The following is a 24,958-nucleotide window of genomic DNA, read 5'->3' as shown; positions in this document are numbered from 1 at the left end:
ACCCGGAATGAAAACCTTTCAGCAATTGCATATTGCTCTATCACCACTTTCAATGCGGCCTTATCCTTAAATACTTGTCCAGCCATCACCTCTTTTTGATTAATATTTGAAATAATCAAATACCTTTCGGTTCGAAAACCTCAGTTGGTTTCACCTGAGTTTAAAGACGCAAGTGCAAGTGTACCAACTGTATCAAATTTATTCACCTCATTTGTTGCATCAAGTTGCATTAGGTCACTTTGAATTAAACTTCCTCCATTTACAATATCTTTATCCAATGCAGTTATACACAATAGATACATTTCGAATTCTCTGTTCTCCTTTTTTAACTCTACATACACCTTGTAATCCATGTCGTTGTGTATTTCCATAGGCGTGAAATTTCCTTCCACTTTGTATTCAATTTTAATTGACTTGGATCTCAAATCTACGCAAAGTTGCTTCAAAATTGAAGCAATCAAATTATTTTACGACGCATACTCCTTTATCAATATCCTATCAATTGAATAATCGACATAACAATTTTCATTGTTTCACTTCCCCGAATGACGAATTAGCAATGTTAAACCATACCACGAAAGTTTGGGAGAGGGTGGTGGAAGGGAGGGTAAGGAAGGCAGTGTTTATTTCTGAAAACTAGTTCGAGTTCATGCCGGGACGTTCTACTACGGAAGCTATCCACCTTATCAGGAGGTATTGGACAGGGATAGGAAGAGGGATTTGCACATAGTGTTTATTGAACTAGAGAAGGCGTACGACAAGGTCCTTCGGGACGTTCTTTAGAGATGCCTAGAGGTGAAATGGGTGCCGGTAGCATACATTAGATCGTTAAAGGATATGTATGATGGAGCTAAGACTCGGGTCAGGATAGCGGGAGGTGACTCAAAGCTTTTTCCGGTGGTTATGGGGTTACACCAAGGATCTGCGCTTAGCCCATTCTTATTTGCCCTGGCGATAGACGCCCTGACACACCATATTCAAGGGGAGGTGCCATGGTGTATGTTGTTCGCTGATGATATATTCTGATTGATGAGACGCGAGGCAGCGTCAATGAGAGATTGGAGGTTTGGAAGCATGCCCTGGAGTCCAAAGATTTCAAGTTGAGTAGGACTAAGACGAAATATCTGGAGTGTAAGTTCAGCACCGTGATGGAGGAAGAGGACATGGTAGTGAGGCTCGACTCACAAGTCATTCCCAAGAGAGAAAGTTTCAAGTACCTAGGGTCAATCATCCAGGGAGATGGGGAGATCGACGAGGATATCACGCATCGTATTGGGGTGGGGTGGATGAAATGGCGGTTAGCGTCTGGAGTCTTGTGTGACAGGAAGGTATCACCGAGACTCAAAGGTAAATTTTACAGAGCGGTGGTTAGACCGGCTATATCGTATGGGGTTGAGTGTTGGCCAGTGAAAAATTCATATATCCAGAAAATGAAAGTAGCCGAAATGAGGATGTTGAAATGGATGTGGGGGCATACTAAACTGGATAAGATAAGGAATGAAGATATTCGGGAGAGGGTGGGCGTTGCTCCAGTGGATGACAAGATGCTGGAAGCGAGACTTAGGTGGTTTGGGCACGTGCGGAGGAGAACCATAGATGCCCCGGTTATGAGGTGTGAACGATTGGCTTTGGCAGGTACAAGAAGATGTAGAGGGCGGCCTAAGAAGTATTGGGGCAAGGTGATCAGGCAGGACATGGCGCGACTTCAGATTTCCGAGGACATGGCTCTTGATAGGAACATGTGGAGGTCGAGCATTAGCGTTGTAGGCTAGGGGGTAGTCGAGAGTTTGTCCCTCTTTGTACAGGGTAGTCTGATAGAGTTTTGTCTAGGTCTGTTAGCAGTCTATGTTGTGTTCACATTGTTGTTTTGCATAGTTTTGTGTTATTATCCTTTCACTTATTTGTTGTCTCTTATGTTGCTGTTATTATTTTTATGGCATCTTTTGTGGTTACAGGCCTTTTCTTTTGTTTCCTTTTGTTTCTTTTGTTTTCTTTTGTTTCCTTTTCTGATATTATTGTCTCTTATGTTGAGCCGAGAGTCTCCCGGAAACAGCCTCTCTACCCTTTCGGGGTAGGGGTAAGGTCTATGTACGCTCTACTCTCCCCAGACCCCACTAGTAGGATTTTACTGGGTATGTTGTTGTTGTAAACTTGCCATCTAGAAAATTGAATTACAAAATATTTCTGTAGATACTTGTATCAATTCCGAGCAGAACCTCGAACAATATTAGAAAAAATAACTCTGAAGAAGGCTCTGTGTCAATTTCGAGCAGAACCTCGAACTATATTAGAAAAAATAAAGGGATTGAAACTTTGAAGAAGGCTCTGTTTTTTTGTCTTTAGTGTCTGATAAATCTTCTAATTTATTGGATTGATAATGTTGCGTGTTATAATTGATTTAGTTGAGTTATATTAGGAGTGTATCACGTTAATTGGTCCGCTTTCCGTTATTAAACAGCTGGAGAGCCCTATTTTCACGTTGATTGCCGTTAATGTATTCATGAATACGAGGCACGAATACATGTGAATATAATGGCGTACAGCTGGACTGTCCTGTTTTTTAGCCGATTTTCGCTACTGAATTCATGAATATAGTAGCACGAATACATTACCATAACAACTGAAATGTAGCTATAGGAACTAATTAGGTATATATTAGCTATAGGAAGTTAATAGCCACTAAACAATAGTAATTTCTGAAAATTCCTTACTTTTTTCGTTTTCCTTTTCTAAAAATTGGACCCCCCCCCCCCCCCCCCCACAATTAGTGATGTCCACGTCTTCTTTAGGTAATGGGACACAATGTAATGTTATGTGGGAGTTTCCATACGGTGTAAAACCCATCAAAATCCGACCCACACCCGACTCAGGAACCGTCTTGGATCGGAGATGGCATTTCCTTGTATATCTCTAACATGAAGGGTAAAATGCCAAAAAAGTAAATGCATGTAACCGTTGGCTGCGTTATTACAATTTTGGAACATTTCCAAGGGAGACTTCCTTCATCCGCTTCTTTTCCGGCCATTTCGTTCCCATTATTCTCAATTCTCAATATATACCCAACGAGAAAAACGATCTTCATCCTCATAGATTCTAGGCATCTGATCTCTTATTACTATCTTTTTATAGTACTATATCATAGACTATCAGTTATTTTTTCAACTTTTATATATAATTTCATTCATCCAAAGAAACAAAGGAAGATGGTCCGAGTAAGCAACTTGATAATCACATTCCTAAATTGTGTGACCCTAGCGGTTTCACTTGTAGCCATAGGGCTTTCAATTTGGCTCCATTTTAACAGCAGCGCTACACTTTGCCAAAAAGTATTTCAGAAACCTCTGTTAATACTGGGAGTTTCTCTACTGGTTGTTTCTGTGCTGGGATTGTTTGGGTCTTGTTGCCGAGTAACGTTTTTCCTGTGGATATATTTGTTTTTGCTGTTTCTGCTCATCGTAGGATTGCTTTGTTTCTCGGTGTTCGCTATTTTGGTGACCAATAGAAACGTGAGCAGGGCTTTGTCTGGGAGAGGTTATAAGGAAGTCAAGTTTGGAGATTACTCGAATTGGTTGCAGAAGTATGTGGTTAATGCTGAGAATTGGGAGGAGATTAAGAGTTGTTTGGTTGATACGAAATTTTGCCAACGTTTACCTACTGGCAAAGGCGCTGAGTTCTACAAATATAGCCTGTCTGCTACTCAGGTTCTTATTTTTTGTCTTTTTACCGGTTAATTTCATTTCTGAATGAATTCATCTTTAACCTTTTTTTTCTAATTGATAAACGTAGCAAGATTATGGGGAGTAGCTTTCTAGAGGAAAAATAAATAAATTAAAGAACGAGTTGCTACTCAAATCAAAAGGGTTTATAAAAGAAAATCTTAAAATACTACTTATATAAGAAGAGTAAAAAGAAAATAATTTCTGAGAAAAATACAAATTTTGTCAATCTGAAAACAACACGATTAAATCTCTCAAAACCAAATCCAAATCCAAACACTCACAAAAAAAAAAAAGGTGTTTTAGTCCAGACGCCACCATTTCTTTTACAGAAGCAAAATTGTTAATCTCATTTCTATCCTTAAATATGTTGCATAAGATGCATCAACTATTCGTTCTGAAATAGTTGTGATATTTCACATTAAACTCCTCCCCTTTACTATTTCCATTCAAAATCTAATGAAAGGAGACAAGAATGTAATATACACTCATTAATCGAGATAGGTACTAACTGTTAGCAATACTGGAAATATCCACTTTAGTTTTTTTCTATTTACTCTTAAATTTTGAAAAGAAATTGGCTTGAAATGTTTTGTTTTGAGACAAAGGGTGACAGCATTTAAGATTAATTCCCCTCGGTTTTGTTGTCACATTTGAGTTTTATGTTTATATAAGTCGTAGCGGTTCCAACTCTAGGTTTTTTTTGGTTCAACATCGAGCTCTGCTCATTGATCACATCAGAGTTAAGAGAGAGACTACCTAGCTAATGAATATGCTATAATTGTTTTAAGATTTTAAGTTCAGACAGTATAACAAGAATTTACTACTTTGAATATCATTCCATATAACTTAAATCTGTGTTTATTTTTTTGCGCATGTAGTCGAGTTGCTGTAAGCCACCCTCTTACTGCGGCTTAGAGTTCCACAACGCTACCTACTGGACTATGCCCAAATCAGGACCGGCCGTACCAGACAATGACTGCAAAATATGGAGCAATGTACAAACAGAGCTCTGCTTCAACTGCCAATCATGTAAGACAGCATTCCTTGACAACATCAAGAAAGATTGGAAGAAATTGTCCCTCATCAACTTTGGCCTCTTCCTTCTAGTCCTCATTGTTTACTGCGTAGGCTGCTGCGCTCTCAGGAACAACAGATCAAAGGGATATCATAGGCATAAACCATACCCATGAGCCATATTGGTTCGTTACATTTCCATTTTCCTAATGATTATTTGTTTGGCTGAAACTTGGTTTGAATAGTATAAGACATTGATATTGTTTTTATTGTTTATTACCGACTTCACTTCTCATATTATGTTTAGCTATTTGTCTGTTAATTCTCATTTATTATATTGCATTATTAATTTTACGACATATACAAATTCTTGAGTCTATCGGTTGTGCTTAAATCTTTTTCACTAATATGGAATAGCAAGAGAAGTTATCCTAATGCTAGAATTGGACGTCCCACCAACAAGAAGCTTGCCAAAATCTAGCAGAGACCTAATGTACCCAATTTTTTTCTGATTAAAATTACTAAACGTGATAGGTCAAGAACGACAAGAAAAAAGAATCTGAACAAGTAGTAGGACAATATTTTGCCCTAGAAATTTATATACTCGAGTTATTCCTGACATCAAACTTAATCTGTTAACTCTTCCTATCATAATCAAGTCCTCCGCGACCTTACTCTTTAGTCACAAGCCACTGCCCGGAGCGCACATCACTATATACGCTACTGAAGTATAATACATACCCATCATCGTCTCTGTAAATTAGAGGGGAAAATGTTGAGTGAAACTTAAGGCAAGTTTGCTTCATATCTCTGCACATGCTACGTTGACATGTCGGACAAATATAATTTGATTTGAGCCTTAAATCCCCTCAAATCCTTCCCTCTGATATTGCAATTAAATAGACCTTGCAGATAAGAGAAATGCCAGAATAGAAGATGAAGGAACCAATAGGATGGGCAGCTGTAGCAAAAGCAACGTTTTCACTCGCTTAATTTTTACTTTAATTTGGTGAAAGGAATACGAGAAAGCCAGATATGTGTATCACTTACAACATTGGAAAATTCAAGCATAAAGGGAGGACACGATTCGATCTAAACTCCTAGTAGCTCGATAACACTTTCCTATCGCAATATAACGATCTTGAAGGTACAAAATACTGAAGGAACACCATGTATTAATCAGGATGTGACATGTAAAAACTGCTACAGCAAAACGGGTTCTGTAGAGCTTCATTTGAGAAAAGTGCAGCCCAAAAACAAGGAAACATAAATAAAGAGAGATGTTAAGAGTTCAAGACTCCAAGTTGGGTGCAACAGATTTGGAGGGATCATGGGAACCAGCAGTGAACCACAAAACCAACCAGCGACTAGGGCTCCAAACCTGAAATGTAAAAAGGTTCGCACTTAGTGATAGTCAGAAGTAAATAATGAAAGTGAAATATCTGAAAATGTTTGGACTTCTGAAACCAGTACTTTTTTGTTCATGAAAACAGAGAGAACCAATAAACATACCCTATAAGAGCAGCTCTTCCTACGCTCTTTGTCTTGTCATTAAGGAAGTACACACAAGCTCCAAAAGATATAGCTACCTGCATAAAAGAAAAAACAAACTGTAATTAAAATTGGAACACATTAATATAAATTTTTGAAGAGCTCGTAAGAGCTAATTATTTCGAAGGAGTAATCCAGACTGAAAGCACCAAACCACTATTCCACCAACAGCCGCCCAATACAAGCCTTGTATTATCAAATAGGTCAAACTCTGGAACTGTCTGCATTTTTCAACTAAAATACAGGAGATTAGTTTATATCACTTATAGCCTCTAGATTTTATACTGTTAAGGAGTTAAACCTGCAAAACCTAGTGGCCTCTTATGTGGGTTTTGTATAAGCACTAAGGGCGATTTTGATAAAGCCAAATATTCCGTAGAGGGCTGAAAAGATGTCTTTTTTACTTAATACTTCTATGTTCTGTGAACCGCTTGACTTTTTCCAGCTCCTTTATGCCGTTTTCCAATTTCCCTGGCGATGTATGGCGCTAATAGTTGATGACCCTTCTTATATGTAAAAGGCAGAGACATGAGGGAAGATTATAAAAAGATATTTGGGAGTACAAGATTGTTCAAAAGATAATCAAGTTTCACATGATTGAGCTTGGAATCAAGAAAATGTACTTTGGGCCTAACACAATCCAAAGAGCTAGCTCAAGTACTGAGGTTAGTCCAAGACCATATGAAAGGACTACAATTCATTCACTTCACAGATGACCCTCATGCTCAAGGTTGGATGTCTGGACCGTGGAATAATATAACATGGGTGCTTCAATAACAGGGAAGGATCAGGGTCTGACTATAATACCATGTATCAAACAACAATACACAGTGGCCACTTGTTATTTACTTAAACAAGCCTCTTCCACCTTTCCACTGTCGAAAACAGGGCAAATCAAGATGCTCGGCAAGGATATCTTATTGTAATGATATTCCCAAGGCAGCACAGAATAACTCAGATGAAAATCCCAACAGAGGTAAATCACTAATTGATTTCTTCACATTTGTCCAAACCTTGGTGGACAGAGTTACCACCTGTGCGGCTGTGCTGGTGGGATATAACAGGTACCCCGTGGAATTAATCAAGGTGCACGCAACTGGCCCAGACACCACGGTTATGAAAAAAGGGGAACAGTTCAGATGAATAAGAAATAAGTTCTTTACATTTTTGCAGACTATCAAATATAATTCTTTATCAACAGGAGCACATTGACATTTTCAGTCTCTTTACATGCTGTGTTGGGTATCCTTATCTTTCCTTTCCTTTGATATCAGTAAAGTTTTCTTATCTATCTTGTTTTCTATATTTATCTATTTTTTGGTTTGGCACACAGGAGGAGTTGGCAAATGCGGAATGCATGTACGGTCCATAATCGCAGTAGAGAAACACTATCAACGACCTGACGCTGAGAGCCAAATTAATGCATTAAAAAGTAGTGACTTTAATAAAAACCTGTAAGCAACAATCTCTGTAGGCTGTAAATTTAGCTCTAATAACCAAAATGGAAAATGAAAACACTTGTATAGATCTTTTCCCCTATGAAATTTATGTCTGAATCAATTTGCACTCATTGAAAATATTTATTCACAGTGAGAAAGCATAGTGTGCCCGGTAAGAACCTTCCCTACCCATCCCAACGGGTATCGTCAAGGCAAATTAGCTTTGAAGACATCTCATGGATCAAAATAGAGACGGAACAAACCTGGAATGCAGGTCCAGCTTCAGCAGAGTTCATCACACTCCAGCAAGCCATGAATCCAAAGAGGAATAATCTCCTCAAAATAATTACAGGCGGTGGAAGTTCCACAAAACTGAGGAGGTTCTGAACCCAAGGGGGAGATTCCTCGACTTTCCTTTTTAGCCTTGTTTTCAAGTTAATCTTTGTCTTCTTTCTATTTATGAAGCTTGCCATTAATATCTTCTCAAAGGCAGCTTCAATTGATTCTGCACTTCTCTCGTGATTATAATACTGGTTTAACAAAAAGTTGCGTGAGCTCCAAACTTCTTCCTCAGAAGCGTCGCGACTTATTCCAAGGCGTCTGTAGGGATCCCAAACATTCACTCGAGGAAACTGCGGAATATTACCTTCCAAAATCAAATCGTGAACATCAGCATAGAAGTTTAATGCTAGCATTTTAAACAAACATTCTGAAAAGAACCTGAGAATCAATATACATATGTATCATACCCAATGCCAAAAGAAAAGGTTAACTTAACTACCCTTCTTTCCCTCTTCTTCAGCTCCTTGGAAACACAAAGAACTTATCTAAGTAAAAAAAACGTCAACGGCCCTTTTCATTAATTTGGCTTGGAGGGAAAGATTAAGGCTTCAGAGAGATATCTGTGCCCGAGAATTCTTGTTTTAATCCCTTATCATTTTCAATAGAGTTGTCAGTACAGAAATTTACAGAGCCTCTGCATACTTTGAGTATAAAGTTACCCTATTAAATACTTAGTTTCAACTCAGCTCCTTGAGCACCAAGATTCAAGCCCGTTATAACATTGTAACACAAACTTCAAAACATAACCCAGATATCCAAATTTGATGGGTGCTAGTATAAGAAAACTCACCTCCATAAGGCGTATCCGTTGTCGCACATCTTGGGCCCCTGAGAAACAAACCAGAGGGTGCCGACCTCTTTGAATTTCCTCTACTCGAACTGCACAACAATTAATAATAGGAACTTTTAAGCTCCAACTACAAATTAATAGATCCCAAATGTTCAATATACGACTTACAATAGACAAGAAAATCCCGCGGACGATATATCTAGGCAGAGATACTTACAGTTGTTGGCCGAGGAAAGCAGAGGAAAGGGTAGGTTTCGAGATGAGAGTTGTCGCCATGAAATTTGTCCCCTCCAATAAGAACCCTAGATTCTGTACTGATTTCTGAAAAATCGAGCTTATTGTGGAGAAAACTTTTCCATATAGGCCGTGCCGGCCGAGATGGTTCACTCCGTCTCCGGTAAGGTGGAACTTGAAAGCTTGCAAAGGAGGAACTTCTTGCTAAGCTTTTCGATTATGTATATGGTGAAAAAACAATGAGCTAGTGGTATCTAGATTGTGCTGGGTGCGCATTGTGCACCCCCGGGCTAAAGTTATTTAATTCCACTTTTGTCCTTAAATTATAGCTTAATCTCGATATACTCCTTATTATACATGTGTTCAACGGATTCAATAGTAGCTCCTTAGCCTCCTTTCACCTAAGGACATCATTGGAGAATGAAAATAACACTCCATCTGGTCTATTTTAGTTATCGTGACTACTAAACATAATAAATTTAAAATACTTACTATCATTTAAAAAAATTATAACATAATTATTATTTTTTCCCAGACTTGTCCTTGGTACTTAATGTTTTTGAAAGTAAAAGACATTGATTATATAGCATAGAAAACCTCAATGTGAAGTGTAAACAAAGGTATAGTAGTCAAAACCTCTTCTTATTAATACTTTCTTCGGTGCACTTTAATTGATTTGTGATATTTTTTATGGTCCACAATATTTGATATTTTACCGATATCAAGAAGGAATTAACTTCTTTTTTCCAAACTTGTCCTTAAAGTAAAGAGCCTAGGAGTGCTTGTTGTATTTTCAATAAACAAATCAAGGTTAAAATAGTCGATTTCGTTGTCAATTAATGCTAAAAGGTGGATTCGTTAATATGTGTAAAAACAACCAAAAATCAATTAAAGTAGATCGGAGAGAGAAGTTTCCTGAGAGAAACATGACAACTAAAATGGATGAGAGGGAGTAAGAGCCCATTTGGCCAAGCTGCCAAAAACTACTTATTTTGAAAAGCACTTTTATTCAAAAGCGCTTTATGAAAAAGTACTTTTGCAAAATAAGTAGTTTGTATTTGGCCGATTCGTATGAGTAATGCTTTTCGCAAGCTCATCGTGTTTGGCCAATCTTTTGAAAAAGCACTTTTAAGTATCAAATTACGAAAAAGGACAGTAAAGGTTCAATTTGCGATTAGTATTATTTAGAAAAGAAAAATATTTAAACATTTATTATAAAAGAATTCAATTAAAATATAAAACGTAAAGTAAATATATAAATTAAAAATTCTAATTAATATAAAATATAGTTATTCCAAAGCAACAATATTGAGTGTTTGGTATTACATATTATTTACATGATAATTTAAATTTGTCAAAATACATCATTCAATATAAATTTAAAATCTACTCTTAAGAATAGGAGAAAGAGAATAAAAATTTGATTAATATAAAAAAGAGAATAAATGTATAGCAAGAAAAAAAAGAAAATGGAAAAAGAAAATAAAAATAAAAATTAAATTAATGAGGGATAATTTAAAAAATATAAATTTATTGTTTGTCTTAAATAAATTAACTTTCTGCTTTTGCTTTTTGGAAGAAGCTAGAATTTGTAGCTTCTCCCCAGAAGCAGAAAAAATGCTTCTACTGCTGCTAAGAAGTACTTTTTTATTTTGGCCAAACACCTTAAATTTTTCAAAAAGTACTTTTAGCCTCCTAGAAGCTTGGCCAAACAGGCTCTAAGTAGAGGAACAATGATTGAGAAAAAAAATTAATTGATAAGTCAAAGTTTGCTAATTTATTATTACACTATCACAATTTAAACATTAATGTTTAGTTTAAAAGTCAAGTTTTACCCAATTTTTGCACTATCTAATTGAAACATCAATTTAGGTTCAATGTCAGAAAATTTCGGCTATTTGTGAATTTAGTCGAATGAAAAGATAGTCAAATAATCCGTTTCGACTCTGGGTGTGTTTGGTAGGAAGGAAAATGTTTTCCACGAAAAATATTTTCCTAGAAAATATTTTCATGGAGAATGAGTGATTTAGTCACTTAATTTTCCTTGTTTGGTTGGTGAATGAAAAACTTTTTCCGAATAATATTTTATAGTGTTTGGTTAGAGAGTAGAAAATATATTTTTATGCTACTGTTCTCACCTGTCATTCCCCCAAATCCCGATGTTTCCTTGCTCACCCCCCCTCCCCCCTCCCCCGCCAAATACCCAATGTTTTCAGGACTTTATTTTCTTCAAAATTTAATTATTTATCTAAAAATTCACAAACCCAAAGGAACTAATGTGTTGCTTTACTTTTTTACGCAAAAATAACGTTAAAATTTGTGCTCCATTACTAAAAAAAAAATACTCATTTTTTGGTTGAAAAAGAAAGCACTCTTTCTACAACATGAAAAATAAAGTATTTATTTTGTTGAAATGAAAAAAAAAATTACATCATGAAAAGAAAATATTTTTTTTTTGTTGAAATGAAAGAAAATACTTTTTCTATGAAAAGAAAGTAATTTTTTTGATGTAATGAAAAAAATACTTTTTTTATATCATGTAAAAAAAAATACTCATTCGTTGAAATGAAAAAAAAAAATCAATCTATAACATGAAAAGAAAGTAATATTAATAATATTTTTATTTAGGGTAGGGGTGGAGTGGGTTGAGGGGTGGGGCAGGTATGCATGGGGCGGGGGTTTGGGGTTGGGTTGGGTGTGAGGGTGAGGGGGTGGGTTTGTGGTGATGGGTAATAGGGCGGAGAAGGTTGAGAAGGAGTTTTGGAAAATGTTTTCCCTTCTCTTGATAAGGAAAACANTAAGGAAAACATTTTCCTCCAATGGAGGAAAATGAGTTCATAAGGAAAATATTTTCCAAAACAATTAAGCCAATCAAACATGGAAAAATTGAAAAACATTTTCCCCGTACCAAACACACTCTCTAAAAGCTAACTATAAGTACAATAGTGAAAAGCTGAATTATGCTTAAAGAACTAGATATAGTCACAAACAAATATAAATCAGATGGAATAATCCACCATTATTGAATAATTGTTTAAATACATCATTGTTCTCATAATAGTAGTTCTAATCAAACTAATATACTTATAAGACAAATCAAGGGCCTACATAGTTGCATAGATCACAGTTTAGAGCCAATTTGAGAGAACTGCTGTCTCAAAACTCTTCTCATGACTTTATTTGTTGCTGTTCTTGGAAGGGAAGGGAGGGCTACTATGTGTGAAACCTGCAATATTTAGGCCTGATAAGGGAACAAAACTTTCAAACTTAGTATTGTCAAAGCTGAATATTAATGCATACCTTGAATAGAGGATTCAATTTCTTCTGCAGAGCTGAGTTGAAAGAAACTTTCAACGAATTCAAGTTGTGCTTTGACCCTTCAGAATCCTTAAATACAACGGCGACAACTAACTTATCAGGGCCACCTCCAGGAGGTGGTACCCCAATAGCTGCTGTCTCAAGGATAGTTTCAGCAACAGCATTACAAACTTTCTCAATCTCGACTGAACTTACCTGGCAAAAGGAATCGCAAGTTTCAGTTACGGGGTAAGAGAGAATACAACACATAAATTTGTCTGCAACTAATACAGTTGATAAGCTAGAAGAGAAAACATGCATTTATTCGGAAATACACAGTTATAACAAGGATATAGATGTAATGGGCCAAGGACCACTTATTATAAGAATCTGATTGATTAAAAATAGGCAAAATACAAAGTTTACCCGTCGAACTTACACCGAAATCCCTGTTACACACCTTTTCTTCACGGAAAACCTTTTACACACTCAACCTTTCAAAAGTGTGTTTAAGACACACCAAATTTATTACGTGTCACTCGCGTGTTATACACACATAATTGGCGAGTGGACAATTAAAATTTTATGTCTGAAGTCTCATTTTGACGTCACTTTTCCAGCCTTTTCATTTTTCTAAATTATTTTCTTTCCTTTTTAAAAAAAATTCTACCAAGTCTTTTTCATCTTCTTCCAATTATTGCACCATCACCTTCTTCTACCACCATACCACCAAATATTTTTGCCAAGAATTAAAGGAGGATAAAAAAAATTAAAGTTTTACATTCAACATAGTGAATCACTGAATGACTGTGTTACGGGTGCGCTTGGTGGGTGGCCAAATCTGAAAGAAAAATTCATGGAGCTCTTCATATGTGTCGTGAGAATCTGTGGGTACTGGATTCGTGGAGTTTCTTCCATTTCAGCCATTGATGGGTTGGAAATTTTTGATTAATTCTTTTCTGGTCTTGTTATTGTTGGTGTAAATAGTTTGGTACTCAATATCAGTTAGGTCAAGGATGATACAAATAACTTTAGGGAAATATTTAATTGGTAATGATGATAGAAATTCAATGTCATCCTAATATTTTAAAAATTGAAACTAAAAAAAGAATGTTTCATGGTTGATGCTGGTGCAGAAGTACTCACTTACGAGGGGGGCAGCCATGGTGGTATAGCTCGGGGAAGATGAAGAAGATGGATATAATTGTAAATTCAAATATATTTTTTATGTAAAAATTCAATAACATGTGTTAAATTATTATTGGTGTGTGGCTACAACTGCTGAGAAAAAAATGGTCAAATACCGAATAGGTGTGTCTTAGACACACTTTTGAAAGGTTGAATGTGTAAAAGATTTCCCGTGAAGAAAAGGTGTGTAACAGGGATTTCAGTGTAAGTTCGATGGGTAAACTATGTATTTTGCCTTAAAAATATAAAATAGATTTTGCTTTGTTTGGGAATGTGGAATATTATCTTTCTGCAAATGAAGCATATATCAGTTACGATTAGCAGGATTGGTTCAACTGAAAAATTGATAAAAGATGAGTAGTCTCAAGTAATAATTTTTATCAAATGAAGTCTTAAAACCAAAGAGACCCTAATTCATGATCTGTCAGTAACAATACAAGGTAAAGAGTAGACCTTCACACCCCCCAGATTCATGGTGTCATCTGCACGGCCATGTGCACGATAATAACCTCTAGAAGTACGCTCAAATACATCTCCATGTCTTCTCAGAACCTGCTAGGTGACGAGTAACTCATTAAGCAAACATGTAAGAAAAATTAAAGTACCATAGAAATAGAAATAATAACTAGCTACCTTTCCATTCCAAGCTGGCATTCCTTTGAAGTAGATACCATAGTGGTCAGCATTCAGCAATGTGCTTGATGCCCCTAGTAGAAGGGGACCAAGGGCCAATTCACCAATCCCAGGAACATCTGATGGCTACAATTAAAGTTACAGCATTACTTTGAATGTGTCGAATATTTTAAAAGAGCTACTTATTACAATATTTAAACTTCAATGTAAAATTTCGCTTTTCATTTAGCAGCCATCAATTGCCATTACCATACATGCATATCCCCCTATTGATTAGATCCCTGTACTTGACCAAGAAAAGGACATTTAGGTAAAATTCAAAATTTTCCTACTCAACGGTACTTATGGCACCATTTTATGAATAAAAAGGAAGCTCTCTTTGTACAACCTTCAACCACCTCATCTCCTCCCTCCCTCTCCTGCAAAGAGAAAAAGGAGACTAAAGATCACTTCACTGCAGTTTGCATGAATAATATCCTACCCAATTCCTGCAACTCGTTCCTCTTTCTTATAATATTACACCCATGGCCAATCCTTTCGTGTCTTCTACTCTGCTTAAAGTGTTCTAACAGGATTTAACAAAGAAGATACCATATTTTTATTTCTACTTAAGGAATCAGGTTCCTTCCACGTCCTCCAAGTCTAAATTCTCCTAGAAGCTGACCAGCTTTGTCCATCTCCCAATCAAAAAGGAGTACTTGTTATCTGAAGTTCATTTTCCACCTGTTTCCATCTCTATATTCAGCAACGGTTGCTTCCTGATCCATAACAAGGGGTGAAAGATCTGGAAAACTGTCTTACGCTTACTATTCACTCCATTTCTGTTGTCACATCTTTATCTTTCTCCCATCTCCAACAGATACTTGAACTATTTCTGAAATTCTTCCAGTGCTTTTTATCCACCATACCATGTTTAGTGCTGATGAGTGATGACTTCCTTATTTCTCCATTCAGAATTCCCTTGTCATGAGCAATTTCTCCTTAATTTGTGCAACTGCTTAGCAACGCTGAAAGTATAACTACTGTTCATGAGTGTGTCTCTCCCTTCCAGGGATAACTACTGCTTGTTCCATGCCGCTAACCTCCTTTCAGAATTTTCAATTGTCCCCTACAGTAATGCAGATTGCGACTTTCACTCGTGGCAACCTAAGATATGTTATGGGAAATCTTTCAACCTCGCAACCAGAATATTAGTCAAAACTTGGAAGTTCTCTACTGAATAGACTGGGAACAAGCTGCTTTTTGATAGAAATAACATGTAAACCACAGACAACCTCAAAAACCAGAAACACCACCTTAACATAATCTCTTTCAAACCCTCTTCGTTATGCAGCAACTGCCAGATTGTTACAATATTTTATCACTTCTTTGGGTATTTAACTTTCTAACTTGAAAGGATGCTCCACTCTATAACTTGAATATGCGGTAGCATGCATGAAAAACACGAAAAGGCAGATGAGTGCACTTCCAGAGCATTTTCAAGAACAGCTTAACAGCAAACAGATGCAGCGGAATATTTCTGCTTCTTATCCTAAATGACATATCATGCAGTAACATATTATGTTTTCTAATTCCAAAGTTTCCCACTTCAATTATATCCAAGTATGCTAGATATAGACAGTGCCCAGGAATACACATGATACTTTAGAGGAAGAGCCCCTAGATGCATTATTCAAGTTGAAATTTACCAAGAGCTAAGGCATTAGAATGTTTAACAGACTCCTACATGAGACTTGCATTTGCTACTTCAAGAAAGAACTGGTCGGTGCTCATGAACTCTTTCATCATTTAATAAGAAAATCAGGCTTTATTGTTTGAGAAAGGCTGAAAAATACTTACTCTAGGGGACCCATCATCGCCAAGAATAAATAGACTACAACCCATAGCTGCTGTGCTAAAAGCAGATAAAGATTGTGGTTGCAGCAACGAACCAGCAATAAATCCACCACCAATTTCTGTCCCACCACAGATTTCTATTACAGGCTTGTAATGAGCTCTTCCCATCAGCCAAAGGGATTCATCTACACCAGACGCTTCACCAGTGGAGGCAAAGCGACTGCCATCATACATGACAAAATTAAGCTAGAAAAGGGTAGGAAATATCTGTGGTGCGTGAGTTATTTCAAGTTTCAACATGGATTATGGAAGTCAAATATAATTCTGTAGAAAGTCATTCCATATAGGTATGCCCAAAGCAAAATGTAGCATTCACATGGAAGACTAGGGGTAAAAAGAAAAGGAAACAACATGACAGCATAATTTTCCATAACAATATAATGTCTCTGTAAAGACCTAACTATTCAAAGATGCTTAAGAAGAATTACCGGATGGTTGACCAATCATGACCAGCAGTGCAGTTTGTGGATTTCCATGTCCTCACAATACTTGGGACCACGCCAAGCATAGTTACTTTAGCATCCTAGACAAGTTTTTGAGAATTTTAGATGGCAAAAATGGTAGAAATCATAAACCACAAAATGTAAAGAGAAGTGAGCTTGCACACAGTAAAACCAAATTTTCAATCTAAAATCATTTGGGAAGTATTCTAGCTTTCAGAAATCTCAAGTTAGTAATTGATAGTATTAGAGGGAAAAAAAGGAATGAGGCAAATAAATGCTTATATTTGCTGTTATTTCTAGTTGGTCCAGCAAGCACGCCGCCTCAAGTTTGTACTAGTCCTCTAACCAACTAGCTTGAGTTATTCAGAGAGTGCTTTGCTTTATGTAAGGCCAATCAGGTATGCAACTAGTCAGATTCATAAGAATTGTGTTTTAAAAATCAAAGTTGTTTATCATCATCACGATCACCACCACAACTGATTCAGTAATGGAAGTGGATCTACAGAGTTAGATTGCATCAAACCTGCACAAACTTAGCAAAGCCAGAACCAAGGGGGGACCCATTGTATAAGGCCATGGTTGCTCCATTCAGAAGAGTACAGTAAATTAGGAAAGGGCCCATCATCCATCCAAGGTTAGTGGGCCAGGCCACCACATCACCTTTGCCAATGTTCAAGTGGGACCATCCATCAGCAGCTGCCTTAAGGGGTGTAGTGGTAGTCCACGGAATCGCCTTTGGTTCCCCTGAAACACATTTATAGAGGGTAAATGTAATAATCTTGTATTTGTAGTTCTACTAAATTCTTTTTTAATCCTTCATGAATGGGTCGACTAAGCAATTTTCACATTATTCTCATACCAATACTTAAAATGAATTCTACAAGGACACTAGAGAAAAACTGAAAATATTTTCCCATAATTATCACATGAAAAATTCTTCAGTAAATATGGGAGGCAAAAGAAAGGGTCCTCTTCTTTTTATAAGGTAAGATATTATTGATAAGATAGAAAGGGTCCTCCTTTCTTTCAAAATGAGAGAAAATAAAGGAAAATATACATTAACAGTGGAACCATAAATTAATTTTAACCGGTCACTGAATTTCGAGAAAACTTTTAAACCAGAACATAAAATAAGTGAACAAGACAGAATACTTGCAATGAATACCAAAATACCTGTCGTGCCAGAAGAGAAAAGGATATTTGTGAATGCTTCAACAGGTAGTTCCACCCCAATATACTCAACCTCCCTGCTACTTAAAGAGAGAGAACAGCAACTTTTTATTCCAGTGCAAGATGTATTTTAGCTAGTGTAGAGTTTATACTTAGTTATTTATAACATGAGTCGAGGTAACGGCTTAGATGGTAAAACATCCGATTACCAGGATTCAGGAAGAATAGGATTGTAAACAAGACCTCAATTTGGGTAAAGGACTATCATTAATGCTTTCCCTATTTGGATGTCCTCTTGGGCATACGCATCAACATTCAGTATCTGTAATAAAGTCAAGAAGGTGTTAAAGCAGTATACTTTTCTTTTGGCAGAGTTGTCCTTTGTTATCTATGATAGCAAAGCTGGAACGGTGTTGGTTGCCTTGGTAAGTAGTTACATACTAAGAAACTTGCATAATCTCTATTCTCTGCATTCATCAAGGAACAAAAGATTTTTTATTTCTAGTGCTACTGTAAAATTGCAGGTTCAAATGGAGGAGTGAAGCTATTCTGGGGTATTGCTGCTGATAGCTCGGTAGTGATTTCTGATGATCTACAAGTCATTAAAGCTGGCTGCGCAAAGTTACTTGCACCCTTTCCTACAGGGAATATCTTCAAGGAATTTGATTGTACAACAACAACAACTATGCCTCAATCCCAAGCCAATTGGAGTCGGTTATAGCACTGACCATGTCACTGCATTTCAGTCCAAAGAATTTGAGGATATAGTCGGGAAGAAAAGAAGAGAAGTTTCCTTTTCTTAACACGTCACTTGTTTATTGATACATTTCTTTCGCGTAATTGACCAAGTCTAACTGAGGGGATGAAATGCACAGGTTGCATGTTCCACCGTGAGAGAGGGCTAATGATTTGAGCTTCCCATGAACAAGATTGAAGTAAAAATTTGTCATGCTTACCGCATAGGATTGGGAGAAGTATAAGAATCTTTGATGTCTTATGATCAGCTAGGTAGTGATAAAGCAAGAAAGTTATATCCATATAGTTGTTTATTTCCATATAATTACTCTATACCTCTTGACAGTCTTGTTAGACATGGAATGAGTTTGAGCATGCTTAACGCGTTTATAGTCTTCAAGAATTTAGGATAAGGGTGAAATTCTTGGTTGATAATATTGAGTTGAGCTTAAAGGAAGAAGCAAGGATTCATATCTCCAACCAAAACTTGTTTGGGACTGAGGGGTAGTAGTTGTTGTTGAATGGAACAGCTAGATAATAGTAAATCATTAATGAAGCAAAATCCAACTTTAGCTATTGAAAGGAGGGAATTAAAGCCATAAAATGATGTCAGAAAGAGGAGTGCTTACCTAGATTCGTCTACTCTTTCTAGGAATTCATTCCATGAAATGTCACCATCACGCAATTTTATGCTCAAGCTGGAGTTTCTATTGGGAATTACAATTGCTATTGGTGATTGAGCATCAATCACTTTGCTGCAGGTTTCAAATGTATGTTAGGAAGGTGAAACAAATAAATAGAACAAAATGACAAAGGAGTGGGATATCACCTGTACAGTGATAGTGTTTTGCCACCACGGCAAATGAAATCCTAGGAATATAGTCAACCAAAAGAGTTTTAGTCAATGAGAGAGAGAGAGAGAGAGAGAGAGAGAGAGAGAGAGAGAGATACATGTGTGATACCAGTTTGATACATGTGTCGCTGAAAAAATTTAAAACTCGATTTTAACTACAAATTATGATACCAAACCAGTCACCTACAATCTTGCTCAAATTTTGTACATTGCGTCATCTATATGTTTTCAACAAATTGCGGCCATACCTATTGGAGAAAAAATTCCTCTTTTGCCTTTTTTTTTTTAATATTGTATATCATTGGTAATGAATTTCGACTCCAAACTAGTCTAACTCACCTTCATACTTCGTCAAAAATTGTATAATGCCTTATCTATGTGTTTGCAACTAATCGCAACAATATCCATTTAAAAAAATCCTTTTTTGGCCTATGGTTTTTGAATGTATATCATTGATAAAAAAAATTTGGCTATTTTTGACACCATGACTAAAATGGCTAGTTATTGGTAAATAGTACACCCTCCGTTAAATTAGATGAGGTACTTTTCTTTTTAGTCTGTTCCAAAATAAATGATACATTTCTAAATTTTGAAATAATTCAACTTTAAACTCTTCATTTTACCCTTAATGAGAAGCTTTTATAGCCACACAAATGTCATGGCCACAAAGCTTTTACCACCTAAGCTTTGAAGGCCACAAGTCTCAAAAATCTTTTTTTTTCTTAAACTTCGCTCCGAATCAAAATACTTTATCTAAATTGAAACAGAGGGAGTATCTTTTTTGGATATATTCCCGTAAGATTTCCTACAATAAATGGTTAATTAGAATTTGGGATCTAAAACTTTTTCTAGTCCTCTTTGTTATTACTCTTTCCTTGTGTTAATAAACAAGAAAAAATTACCCAACATAACAAACATGTATAATGATCAATTATAGTTACTTTCAAGAAAATTATCATTCGTAATTATATTTGAATTTTATAGCAAATTTACATGAAGTACTGAAATAAGAGATCAATTGTGTTGAAGTGCAAGAAGAGAGCAACAAGCTCTCGTAGTTCAGTTGGTTATAGTACTTGCTTAGTACGTAGAGGTCTTTTGTTCGATTCTCAATAAAAATATTTTATTTTTCTGTATTTTGTCATTTCGCCTTGATTGTATCCGCTGCGCGAACAATACCGATAAAACCAATTACCTAATGCAAAAGACAATTTTCTGACAAATAAAATTCAATTGGCTCACTATGTAAATTTCATTAAAAAATTATCTAAATTCTATAGTCAACTTCCACGTATGTATGCCAACTGTCAAAATCATATTCTCTCGACAAGATTGTCTTTTGTCTTCCTCCTACGCTTGATGATTCGAAATATGGAACCAAATTGGTGTTACTAATAAAAGCCCCATTTGTTAAGTAATACTCTCATAGAATTATTTATTCCACCTCATATATTTGATAACTAATATCACTATTTTGATATAAATTTAAAAATATACTAGCTAATACCAATAATAAAATATGAAATAACTATAATCCCAAAATTTATATCGGAATTAATATTTTTTTTTTCCGGTAACCAAACAATCCCTTAGTACTACGTCCATAGTTCTTGGCAATAATAAGTGCGAACGTAGGATATAGATGTTTAAAAAAATTTAACCGTAAATTTCATAAATATAACCAATTTTAAGTATGAAGTAAATTTTAGTCTGTGACATAGAGTAAAATTTTAATACTACCAGAACTTCAGGCTCAACTATACTTTAAAGTCAAATTGTGATACTCTCTCCCTTCCAAATTATGTGAAAATATTGGATTTCAAGAGCCAACGAATTATATTTTACCTGTACTTTTTTTATATTCCTGTAAATAGTTTGAGTAATTAATTATTTTAATTTATAGTATTTTTAATGTAGTTTTAAATTATATAAATTTTTATTTTTTTAAAAAAAATATGTCTGAATACATGATTAAAATTAAGGACCCATTTGGACATAAATATTTTTTCCCTTTTTCCAAACTTTTTTCAAAATAATTTTTGGTTATAAATTTTTTATAATTTTTCAAATCCAACTTGAAAATAGATTTTCAAATTTGAAAAAGTGCTTTGAACAATTTTTTCAATGAAAATCTATAACTTGGGAATTTTTAGATTTTAAAATTTATCCCTATTTTTTGGAATTTATAAAAGGGCCGATCTACGCAACTGAAGTAAATACCTAGAACCAATAGTAACAATCAATCATCCACTTTTTATTTTATTATTATTGCTTACAATTGAGAGAAACTATAACTAGTTAANAGGAATATAGTCAACCAAAAGAGTTTTAGTCAATGAGAGAGAGAGAGAGAGAGAGAGAGAGAGAGAGAGAGAGATCAAACACAAAGAATCAGTGACTGAAAGTCCCGTCAGAATTCCAAAGGATAAAGAACAGCCTTCAAGATGAATTCAAACAATCTTAGAAGTAGAAATGGTTGGGGATGGAGTCATGAAGCATATGAGTCGTAGTCCACGATATTCTTTTTCCCAAATGAAGTATCAGGGCTCTAACTCAATTCCCAATTTTCACCATAATATATGACTTTAATCTGTGCATGTTTAGTCTTGAAAGAGGAATTAACCATTAAATATAGATTATCTGTGAGATCCCACGGAGGTTAGGTTACACAGGTTACATTTTAATTATAAAAAATGCATCCATTCATCTCCGACTTTCTCAAAGCCACACACAATTTAGCATCTCATATGTAACTTGTTTCACCAACCTTACTGCAATCACTAGGTTGCCTATGATACCACTGAATAATTTTGATCTAGCCAGTATTACATGCATTCCAACATGAAGACATTGCTATATGCATCGGAAAAACAGTTCTGGTTACCACTTAAAATTGAAAACAACATTCAGTCACATATTTTTGTTTATTTCCAGAAAAGGACAAATAGGATCAACCTGAGTGAAAATAGCCTTTGCTTTTGATATCACGAGCCTCGTTGAAATTTCATTTGGCGCAAAACTGTCAGCAATTGAGACAACCATATAACCAGCAATAATGATGGCCAAGTAGATCACCACGGAATTGACATCCATTGGCATGTCTATGGCAATTGCAGATTCTTTTTCCAATCCCAGTGTATCAATGGCATATGCGACTCTCCTGTGTTTTAAAAGGCACTTTACAATTAATATTCTTCTTGGCAGCAAATCAAAAAGTTGTTCCAAATTTCATGCACTAGTTACTTTTTTTGGAAAAAGGTACTGAATCTCCAGTAAAAAAAAAAAAGAAAAAAGAAGTTGCCACTACATAGATTTCATATTATTGAAGGTACTTATCTGCTCTGGGCAAGATCAGATTGGCCTCAAAAATCTCTAATTTCTCTTCTTTATTCATAATAAACATGGAGGCAGATATCTCAGATCAGTATCACATTCCATAAACTTTCCATGCCAGAGCTGGACTGCTCTAAAGTTTTAGAAGGCTTAACCCAGTTGATACAAACACAACATGTTTTAAGGCCACAATACTCTAGCCAATGCAATGAGCAAAAAGATATGATTTCTTCCTTCAAAAGTGCCTTTCAGGAGGAATTAAGGAAACATGGAAAAGCATTTGCAACATCTTTTTTCACGTGTAAACTCTTCATCCCCTAGCCCACCCACCCAAAAAAAAAAAATTGCGACCAGGATTCTAGTAGTGTCCTTTTCCCACTTTACTCCTTTGGTAACCTGAAGATCCAACCTCCTTGTTCGAAGAGGAAAGCTCTTGCCCCTAAGAAAACCTCGCTTTTCTTGTTGATAGAGTACATCTTAACAATTTGTCAGATATGTGCCATGAGCAGAGTTGAGTCACCATAAAATCACAAATTGTAGCACAATTGGCAGTATGTAAGACTTATGAAGGACCAACATTTTATGATGCACATAATGATATATTTGAGGTCATGTAGCAGGAAGACTCAATGGACTATTTACAGAGATCAAAATAGCAGCACAAGTATTCCAACTTGAAATCAAATCGAGATACATACTCCATTCCAATTTATAATGCACAGTAACAAAAACCATCGTACCATACTGCTGATCTTAGTTCCTTAAGAGTCAATCTGGTAACAGGTGCCTCGTCACCTCCTTCATTGCGAGTTATCACAACTATGTCACTTAAACTCCTCTTTCCGTTCAAACTCAAGCAATTCTTTGCAGGATTGAAACGTGTTCCAGGAAGCCACTGACCACCAGGGTGCAACGGAGTTTCACGCAAAATACATTCAGGACTAACAGAGAAAGAAATATTCATTTCCTCCAGTATGATCTTCCAGTACAACTACAAAGATATTTTGATAAGGAAAAGTTCCCAGTAAATGAGAAAGGAGAACAGGCATCCAATTTTACTCATTCACAAATAAGAAATTAAAGCTGCAAGTAGTTAGGTAAAAGATAAAAGTACCTCCAAGTTTGAGACTGAAAATTCTTGAAAATCAGAAAAGCTTGAAATGGGATCCTTATAACTTGATCCTAATAACTCTTTTCCTCGGCGCTCCAATAACTTACCAATGTTAGTCAACTTAGCAGCTTCCCTGTGCCAGGAGTAAGTAAAACATCATAAGTTCAAATCTTGGGCAACTGAACATAACCATTCAGCAACTTCCCACAAAGGCAGAGGCGGAGCCAGGATTTCAAGCTTATGGGTTCGGGATTCTAATCGTTTTAAGTTACTGGGTTCTAACTTAATAATTTATACATATTCAATGAAATTTTTAAGACAAATACAGGGTTCGAACCAAAGCTACTGCGTTCGGCCGAACCCGCTGACGTCACTCTAGCTCCGCCTCTGCACAAAGGGAACTTCTTTTTCTTCTGATAGGTACTTCCCAAAAAGGAAATTAACACTAAGTTCATAGTAGACTAAGGTGTATCCCAAATAAAGATAAAATCTTTTTCGCAGTAAAAGAACATTTATCAATTGTTCACCTTACTAAACTGAAAACGGAAAGACAGAAGAATACTAACGGGTCGGGCAACCAAGCAGGAGGGTCGGGTCCAAAGTTGATGTAACAGCCATAGTACATCATCTGATGGAAAGAGAAAGGAATGTCCGGAGTAAGAAGGTGTTGGGATATGTGCTGCCATGTCTTGGTAGCGTCAGCACCGTAAGTAGCAACTATCTCCGTAAGCTTAAGGTGGAGTTGGGCAGCTGCGTCAGAGGGGATTCCCAGTGCCTGGATGTTCTCGACGGTGATTGAGTGCAGAGGTTTGAAATCTTGATGATGAGCCATGGGAGTGAAAATGAGCGTTCTTTAGCGTTTCTTCTCACGTCTCTGCTAACATGTGTTGTACTCCGTTAATCTGGGTTGTCCATTGGTTCCTATAAGTTTTTTTTTTTTTTTTTTTTTTTCAATCGTTCCCCTACACTTCTTTATATAATAACAAAAGTTTTTCTTTTGGTCATGTTTATATAACAAAAGTAGGCAGGGGCTAATGTATGTTTATGGAAAATTGATTTATTTTCTGAAAAATAATATTAAAAAATAGTATTTTATGTTTGGTTACAGAGTTAAAAATATTTATTAAAAATTAATAATAATATTGGTAAATTAAATAAATATATTTTATTCGAGCTTTTAAGTATTAAAATTTGAAAATAATATCTAAGT

The 24,958-nt window shown here is 35.9% G+C and overlaps 3 protein-coding genes across 7 annotated transcripts; 1 reads left to right on the top strand and 2 right to left on the bottom strand.

The window, feature by feature from the left end:
* Positions 2,884–5,028, top strand: LOC109228287 (tetraspanin-8). Its single transcript, XM_019393442.1, has 2 exons — positions 2,884–3,701; positions 4,598–5,028. The coding sequence occupies exons 1-2, from the start codon at positions 2,943–2,945 to the stop codon at positions 4,907–4,909; spliced, it is 1,071 nt and encodes a 356-aa protein (XP_019248987.1). The 5' UTR covers positions 2,884–2,942; the 3' UTR covers positions 4,910–5,028.
* LOC109227091 (protein CHAPERONE-LIKE PROTEIN OF POR1, chloroplastic) lies at positions 5,696–9,349 on the bottom strand. Its single transcript, XM_019392105.1, has 5 exons — positions 9,073–9,349; positions 8,856–8,944; positions 7,987–8,369; positions 6,246–6,322; positions 5,696–6,114 (listed from the first exon to the last, which is right to left on the bottom strand). Exons 1-5 carry the CDS (start codon positions 9,129–9,131, stop codon positions 5,964–5,966), a joined length of 759 nt encoding a protein of 252 aa, XP_019247650.1. The 5' UTR covers positions 9,132–9,349; the 3' UTR covers positions 5,696–5,963.
* Positions 12,039–24,685, bottom strand: LOC109227090 (probable acyl-activating enzyme 17, peroxisomal). Of its 5 annotated transcripts, none has more exons than XM_019392100.1 (14): positions 24,276–24,685; positions 23,752–23,881; positions 23,378–23,628; positions 22,260–22,464; positions 19,281–19,321; positions 19,081–19,206; positions 17,720–17,799; positions 17,070–17,290; positions 16,532–16,626; positions 16,047–16,263; positions 14,208–14,333; positions 14,028–14,126; positions 12,390–12,602; positions 12,039–12,315 (listed from the first exon to the last, which is right to left on the bottom strand). In XM_019392100.1, the coding sequence occupies exons 1-14, from the start codon at positions 24,578–24,580 to the stop codon at positions 12,211–12,213; spliced, it is 2,214 nt and encodes a 737-aa protein (XP_019247645.1). In that variant the 5' UTR covers positions 24,581–24,685; the 3' UTR covers positions 12,039–12,210. The 5 variants fall into 5 exon arrangements, with proteins under 5 accessions (XP_019247645.1, XP_019247646.1, XP_019247647.1 ...); XM_019392101.1 differs by having other exon boundaries at positions 17,720–17,796; XM_019392102.1 differs by having other exon boundaries at positions 17,720–17,793.

Source organism: Nicotiana attenuata, chromosome 6, assembly GCF_001879085.1.
Source record: "Nicotiana attenuata strain UT chromosome 6, NIATTr2, whole genome shotgun sequence".
Taxonomy (NCBI): Eukaryota; Viridiplantae; Streptophyta; class Magnoliopsida; order Solanales; family Solanaceae; genus Nicotiana; species Nicotiana attenuata.
This window is presented reverse-complemented; position numbering and strand designations above follow the sequence as displayed.

Coding starts and splice junctions, on each gene's coding strand:
- LOC109228287 (XM_019393442.1), top strand. CDS start 2,943: ATGCATGTAACCGTTGGCTGCGTTATTACAATTTTGGAACATTTCCAA. Junction 3,702..4,597: donor ATAGCCTGTCTGCTACTCAG/GTTCTTATTTTT, acceptor TTGCGCATGTAG/TCGAGTTGCTGTAAGCCACC.
- LOC109227091 (XM_019392105.1), bottom strand. CDS start 9,131: ATGGCGACAACTCTCATCTCGAAACCTACCCTTTCCTCTGCTTTCCTC. Junction 8,370..8,855: donor AACGGATACGCCTTATGGAG/GTGAGTTTTCTT, acceptor TGATTTTGGAAG/GTAATATTCCGCAGTTTCCT. Junction 6,115..6,245: donor GGAAGAGCTGCTCTTATAGG/GTATGTTTATTG, acceptor TTTACATTTCAG/GTTTGGAGCCCTAGTCGCTG.
- LOC109227090 (XM_019392100.1), bottom strand. CDS start 24,580: ATGGCTCATCATCAAGATTTCAAACCTCTGCACTCAATCACCGTCGAG. Junction 17,800..19,080: donor GAAAGAGTAGACGAATCTAG/GTAAGCACTCCT, acceptor TCTCTCTTTAAG/TAGCAGGGAGGTTGAGTATA. Junction 16,627..17,069: donor GCTTTGCTAAGTTTGTGCAG/GTTTGATGCAAT, acceptor AAACTTGTCTAG/GATGCTAAAGTAACTATGCT.